Source organism: Camelina sativa, chromosome 14 (genome assembly GCF_000633955.1).
Source record: "Camelina sativa cultivar DH55 chromosome 14, Cs, whole genome shotgun sequence".
In the NCBI taxonomy this organism is placed as follows: domain Eukaryota; kingdom Viridiplantae; phylum Streptophyta; class Magnoliopsida; order Brassicales; family Brassicaceae; genus Camelina; species Camelina sativa.
Window position 1 is genome coordinate 23,844,674 of NC_025698.1, and position 8,129 is coordinate 23,852,802.

Here is an 8,129-nt window from a genome sequence, read left to right on the forward strand (position 1 = left end):
TTGGTATCTTTTTCAATCTTCTCCAGAAGTGCTACTATACCAGCTCCTGCTAGACGCCCTCCCCGTTTTATTACTGTGTCACACACTTCCACCACTCTTCTCCTCAGCCTCCAGATTCGCTTCTACCTATTTCCAATAGCTTGATCAGGTTGGTATGGTTATCCAATTTATGAATGTGATTAACTTCTTTTTATAAGAATAACCTACCTCTAGAATGTCGTATAGGACTGATCCAACAATTTGAAGATCATCAGTTTTGTCCTCTTGTATTTTGCATAGATGCTCGGTCCTATACATAATTTACACAATAACTCATTTAGGAATCAATCATCATTTTCTTAGCTAACCAAGTTTCAAAGGCCTTACCCACGGCCACGTTGAGATGCAGTATATGATTTTAGGATACTGAAACTAGGGATAAGCAAATAAACCAAAGCTGAACTGAAATATTCGTATCCAAATGTGTTTATGACCATATTGGTTTTCCACGTTTAAAATCGAACACCCCGAAATCGTCATTGAACCAAGATCGAAACTTAACCAAAACCGATTCTTGCATCATCTATTCAAACTAAAAATGAATAAACCAAAAATAAAATAAAAGTTTTTAAAACAAGATTCTTTTTTGTTATAAACGAAGAGATTTTGAAACCGAAATTGCATTAAACCGAACAAAACCGAATTACTAGTGGGTTTTATTTGGTTTCACTTTCTACAATACCCAAAACCAAATTGTAAACCGAACCGCACATCCTAACTACTCTACTCTTTCTTGAAAATTGACACCACAACCACCAAATATGGGGTTGGAGAAAGGTAGTGAGAGAGAAGTACCTGAGTGCAAAGGGAGTGGAGAGTTTGACAGGAAGGGATTGTCCGAACAAGTCAGTAATTTCACACATTTGAAGCAAAACCCTTCTTACAATTTCACCAAGGTACATCCATGAGATCATCTTCTCATATAACTTCATCCACACACAAACCGTAAACAATTGTAAAACATACGACACCATGCATACATTAACAAAAAAAAACAAAACAAAAAAAACATAATGATGTTAGAGAAAGGATAAGATTCTAGTACATGTGCCGCCAGAGAGCTCGAGACACATTTAGCAAAAAAACCCATAAATTTTCTACTTAATTACATGAATATGTCATTATATTTTAAAAAAACAATTAACTGAATAATAATTAGATATGTCATNCTTTTACACCTTCTTCTAGATTGCTGCTTCTCGTAATAATCTTATTGATATGTTATATAATGTATTAATGTACACAAAAAACAAAGTTTATATATTCATGAAGTACTAGTAAATGGAGTTAGTAGCAGCCAAAAGAGCAGCACCGAGCCCAGACACGTCTTTGGTATGTTTGATCGCAACGTAACTTGCAAGCTTATGGCNTACTTACAAATATACAAGTCAAAGTTATATTATTTTTAAGAAATCAATATAAGTAAAATATTCTAAAAAGGCTATAAAAACATATACAGTTAATAGAAATAAAGAACATATAACTTATTAAACATATAACTTATTAACACAATCATATGAAAAATGTTATTTTTTTGTTAGTATGATTACCACAATAATTTAAATAACAACTTTTTAAATAGTTATTATAATTGATTATAGAAAGAAATATATTACTTTTGAATTATCTCCAACTCATTAAAAGAAACTTAATTCCCAATAAATCTAGATTTATATATATTCATAAATAAATATAAAAATGACAACAAATTAGGAGATATCATGATGTGTGATTATTTATATATATATCTAATTATATAAACTAATTAATCTCAACATATAGTGTGATTATTCATTAAAAAATGGAAATATTGATAACCGAATAGGAATATACGTTTTAATTGTACATTAATCTATGTGCTATTAAAAAGGAATGAGACAATAACTTTTATCATTATAAATAAACTTAGTACCCAAAAAAAATCACAATATATTTACAATGAGTGATTATTAGATTATGAAAAATTGTTATAGTTACTCGATTAACCAAAAATATAAAATTTGATTTTTAAAGCACACAAAAATATATATTTCCATAAATTGTAACATTTTATAAATATTTTCTTTACCATGTTCACATAATTCACCGGTGAAATGTATTCTTACATGAATACATTGATTTTGAAATTTCATAAATTTATTCATAATGGTTCTTTTGGTAATAATCGTTATTTATAGATAATATTAACAAACCGACTAACTCAAAAGATTTAAATAGCCTAGTCACAAATATTAAATAAAAAAATTAGATTATACCCCGATTGTTACTAACATATAATAAAATTAATTAATTAAACTACCGAGTAGTTTAGAATATGTTGTTATGGTTACATAAGAAATATGCAAAATTGTTACGATTACAAAATAATAGATAAGAGATATAAATTTGTTTATTAAACTACACAAAAAACATGTTGCAATTAATAATAATATTTTATCAATATTTTCTCAGTTTATCAAAAGACGTGCGGGTTATTACGTAAGTGTTATTCTAAAAAGAAGAAAAAAACCCAAGAAATTTTTAAAAAGTTATTTGACTCTCAACGTGATTCGGGGAAGCATCGTACAGATACATCCGGACGTCTCTATCTCCATTAATTTGGAATTCTTTACAGCTGTTTTTCACCGGATCATAAAATAAAATAATCTTATCATAAGTTGATACGTAAATAAACTCACCAGCATGAGTGCAACCTTTTACTTTCAAATGATGCAAACTATTAACTAAGGGCAGAAAAGATGCAATAAAGCCTTTGTTCGACCACTTGCGTTTCTCTACATCTTCCAAAATGGACAATGTAATTTTTTCACTACCCTCCGTCATCTCTGTTCTAACAAAAGCTAAACTCCCCTCATAATCTATGAGAGGACACTTATGAACATCCACATCCGATGGTAATTGAATCATACCAAACTTTACAGATCTGACATCAAAGCTCATTATAACCCAAACACTGGTACGATAAACATAGGCTATATAATATACAACCCCCTTGATGCATCTCCCATAAGTATGACAGTCAGAACGATGCATATATTCAGTTTTGACTGTTTTCCATAATTTTTTAGCAGATCCCAATGTTAACACACGACACACATCAGAACTTCTTCCATGCACATTACTTTGTGTTTACCTCCAACCGGATCGTATCCTAAAAAAACTGTTAGATTCTTCCAGCTCATTCTAGGTTTGGGTAAAGGTAAGATCTCTCTCTTGCCAGGGTTACAAACTATCGGGGTTGCTGATTCTTGAAAGCAGAACAAGCCTTGGACAGATTCCGTAGGGGGTAAGTCATAATTTAATGGGAATTTGAAATGATAAAGATCAATAGGCTCAGGACGAGAGTAATAAAACCTTTTAGAATTCCGAAGTGAATGTTGATGTTGCGGAATCGAGGAAACAAACAACTTGTCTTGTTCAATGTAGCAAACCAAAACACACGGCCGTGGGTACCGAGTTTCGAACAACTTGATGAAATATGGATCGGTGGTGATTGATAACCAAAGCTTTGACACGCAACGAATCCTCGCAATAGATTTCTCAGGCAGCCTTAAAAGTATCTCTGAGATTAGATCTGTAGGAAAGGACGAAGTTAATTTGGAGACATTTCTCTTCTTTTCTTTTTGTTGCTTCATCTTAATTTGGTCAAAACCCTAATTATTCTTTCCGGCTGCGTTGCTTTTTTCTGTATATATTGATATTAATATTGATTTTAAAATAATTAAAGTTGGGAACAGGAAAGAGACGGCAATCTCGTATATTCATACTGTAAATTTCTTACCTGTGTACTCCAGAAGTTGTCTTTTTCTTGTTCCCAACTAGTGTCTTGTATTCACGTTATTTCCTCTGAATCCAAATTAAACAAACCAACGTCGTCTCTTGTCGAAGACCAATGCTCTAGGTTATTTTCTTCTTCTTAATATTGATTTTAATATAATTAAAGTCGGATGAATTGGAACTTTGATTTTGGAAGATTTTGTGAGATTAGGGAATCTTAGATTTTGAGAGATCTATAAAAAGAGTTTTTAGGATATTTGGTGGAATTGTTAGATAGTTAGATATTTTATTTTAAGAAAGGAAACAAAAATTCTGATTTTGTGAGATTCAAAGAGATTATTGGTGATTTTAAGAGATTTTTTTAGAAAAAAAATAAATAAAGAAAAATGGATATCAAGATACCATCAGAGAATATTACTAAGGATGTGTTCATGACTTATGAGGGGAGGTTAGCTTGTGTTGATCAAACTCGATGATTAGTCTCACGGTCAGCTCAAGAAAAAGGATATGGTCAAGAAGCTAGAACGTAAAATGGTGGAGAACGATGTGAAGATGGAGAGTCAAAAGGACAACAATGTTTTGAATTTATGCAGGAATTATAGAAGAGATGTACTGTACTCTTCATGAAATCATGTTAAAAAGAGAGGAAAGATGATGGAGTGATGAATATCGAAGTAGGATTAGCTATTTGTTGAAGCTGGACGATGTACAAGGAGCAGAGAAGTTATCCGAAGCTGGATATGAGCATACCGAGTTTGCTGATTTCTTGGTTTTGTGCGGAAGGGAATGAATCCAAGGTTGAGGATCGGAATTGGTTGATTCGGTAAGAAAGACGAAAATTGGGATGCTTTTATTGACGCTAAAAGTATGGTCGTTTTTTTTGGGGATGACTGGTGGCCTTCTAGCAATTGTGGGTGCCATTGTTGGTTGCGATGTGTGGTTCCTTTAAGAGTACCCTGTTTTATGTGGTATTTTGTGTGTATCTCGTTCTAAACCACCCCCATTATGTTTGGTTCGCTTTGCTATTATATAGTCACTAGATGAAGTCCCACGGCTGTTACACTTGTTTTTCTCATTTGATTTCTGTGGAGATTTATTACATTTATTATGTTTCTTTACTTCCAAAGATATTTATATATATTCATGTTGGTTGCATATATCAAAGAATAAAGGATGTAATGTTGCTCAGCGATCGTAGAGACCAAAAACCTGTATCAGTTATTTTCTTATGAACTCTCTTCACAGATTAGAAAAAGAAAAAAAATGTATGTCCATTTTAATTTTTAATTAAGAATATAGGCAAAGTAGAACAAAAATTTTACATATCTTTTTTGTTTTGGGTATAATGACTAAAAAAAGGTATCTGATTAAAGACTCTAAAAGCTCCTTTTTGGATCATATGCATCATCCAGTTTGTTTAAAGACTGTTTTTGTATTAGATTGAGTAAACAACATATTGATCTTTATTTACATATAACTAGGGATTCTGTAAAATGAGATACATATGCAGAACATGCGTAAAATAACACCAAAAAAAACATGTGAAGCAACTAATTAATGATTATCAAAGTCGTTGATGATTACGTACTCAGAGTTATTATGTTTGCACATGAGCACAGTGCTCATGTCGTAATGTTTAAATTTGTGGCGAAGTGATCATAGGGTTGGGTATATTGCATCTAAAATTTTGATGGCTTTTGTGTCGTGTTGATCACTAAGGTATATGCGTAATCTTGGAGCAGTTCATGTTTTTTTTTTAACTTCTTTCAACTTTTATATTACAAAGAACTTATATTACATAGTAGGCGATTCTATTCTAAATTATCGGAACTGGGCATGCAGTTAAAGAGCTGAGCAAACTGAATCAAACCAAGGTTGTCTTTGAATTGTCCACGGCACATTCCTTTGAATTGAGCAACCTCAAGTGGTTCAAGGGATCTCCCACCCATGGCACTTAATTTCCTTTGTTTTAATTTTCGACATTCAAGGATCTCAGAGATCACCTTTGAGGAATGGAGGCTAGAGCATATACAACCGTGCCTGGAAATCACATGGCCAAGCACATAGCTGATAGTGCCACCACGGATCATCGTTATAGCAAGAAACGGGGGAGAATCAAAGTAAGGAATGAAAGAATTATAAGAAAAAAAAAACATAAAGTTTCATAAATTAAATGCCATTGTTCAAATGAAAAACATAACAAACAAAAAATCAAACTATTACAAAGAGATGATACTCTCAAAGGTGATTCGGGAAAGAATGGAGCACATATCCGTTTCTAACTCCATTACCGGATTCGTCATCTGCGATTCCTTTGAATTGGAATCTTCTAAAGCTTTCTCTCACTGGATCACAAAATAAAATGTAATCTGATTTGTGAAACGTGGGTGGGACATAAATAAGCTCACCAGTATGAGTAAAACTTTTTAGTTTTAGTTCCACACCCTTTTGATGGTACCTAAAAGGTACAAGAAACTCTTTTCTTGACCATTTCTGTTTCCCTGCATCCTCCAAAATCCACAATTTGCTCTTCCAGTCGATTCCTTTATTCTCAACAACAGCTAACTTCCCCTCATAACTTATCAGCATGTCCCTATAAATATCCGTTGGTAAATCTATCATACCAAATCTTTCGAATCTGACATCAAAGCTTATTATAACCCAAACACCCTTATGATATATATCCGCTATGTAATATATAACCCCCTTGATGCATCGTCCAAAAGTATTGTAGTCCGAATAATGATTATGGTTGGTTTTGACCGTTCTCCATGATTCTTGAGCTGATCCCAATGTTAACACCCGACACACTTCAGAACTTCTTGAATCAGGTATGCACATTATTTTGTGTTTACCTTCGACTGGATCATATCCTAAGAACATTGTTATATTAGACCAGTTCTCATCGGGTTTTGGAAAGGTTAGTAACTGTCTCTTGCTAGGGTTCCAAATTACAGGACTTGCTGATACTTGAAAACAGATCAAGCCATGTACAGATTCCGTAGGGGGGAAGTAACAAGGTCCTTGTGGGAATTTCATATTATAACGATAAATAGGCTGAGAACAAGAGTAAGAAGACTCTTTGGAATTCTGATTATCTTGAGGAATTGAGGAAACAAATAGCTTGCCATTTGCTATGAAGCAGACAAGAAGACTCGGCCGCAGTGTTGAGAAGCGAGTTTCGTAGGAGTTGATGAAATATGAATCGGTGGTGATTGATGACCAAAGCTTCGACACGCAACGGAATCTCAAAACAGATCTCGCAGGCAGCCTTAAGAGTATTTCTAAGTTTAGATCAGCAGGAAAGGGCAACGTCAGTTTCAATTGCCTTCTTCTTTTTCGGTAGCCGCCTTTTCTCCTCTTCTCTTTTGGTTGCTCCATTTTTTTATGTGTCTAAACCCTAATTTGTTAGCTTGTGTTCCGATCCTTAGACCATTTCTTGTCATTATATATTCTGCTAGAGACATAGATTAAGAGATTATTACAATGAAATGCCACTGAAAACTGAATAAGGATATGTATAAATTAGGAGCCAAACAGAAACAATTAATAAAGAATTTTGTAGCCAAACATATATTATATGTGATATTTTAGCAAAAAAATCGGAGATAGATTCATATTCAAGTGTACGGAGCAAACAAACATTTAATGGTAATTAACACATCAAAATCGGAAGCAAACAATATGGTTACACAATATTCGTTTGTATATGTCAATATCTAAACAAATCTACCCATCTAATTAGCACGTCAAACTTTAATGTTTCTCTTATTATATTGTTATGATTAGGAAAATTCAATCTTAGAATATCTTCTATTAATGAATAATCTAAGGAATCCTAATAAAATCTATATCCCTGAACATTAGCACCTACCATAACAATTATGAGGAAGCGTTAAAACAAAATACTTCGAGCATATCTTTCACCTGCAATTTTCTCAAAAAGAAAGTAATTAATGATAATTCCAAAATTTATCATAATAATAATTTCGCAATCTTAATAAAATATATCTAAATCCAAGTTTTTTTGGCAATCCGAATGTAATACGTTACTATTGTTTAGGAATATTGCACCAGATCCGGTATATTCTTTTCATCGAGTAGTTACATATGGCTATAAAAATAGAAACATCCTAAAAGTTTAACATATCAACCCACTATTAAAACCATTCACAAAAGCATACACTTTTGAAATCACAATAGTTGCAAATGCTATTCACAAGTCTTGCTATGACCAAACCTTTTAAAACAAGTTGGAGGTTCAAGTGAAAATAATGCACACATAGAAAATCAGACACGGGGAAACCACCTGA

The 8,129-nt window shown here is 32.9% G+C and overlaps 1 protein-coding gene and 1 pseudogene across 1 annotated transcript; both read right to left on the minus strand.

Moving 5' to 3' along the window:
- On the minus strand, positions 2,560–3,674 carry LOC109128728 (annotated as a pseudogene).
- Positions 6,055–7,197, minus strand: LOC104743922 (putative F-box protein At1g47790). Its single transcript, XM_010464951.1, has one exon. It carries the CDS (start codon positions 7,195–7,197, stop codon positions 6,055–6,057), a length of 1,143 nt encoding a protein of 380 aa, XP_010463253.1.

Excerpts from the sequence above, each read along its gene's own strand:
- LOC104743922 (XM_010464951.1), bottom strand. The coding sequence starts at position 7,197 with ATGGAGCAACCAAAAGAGAAGAGGAGAAAAGGCGGCTACCGAAAAAGA.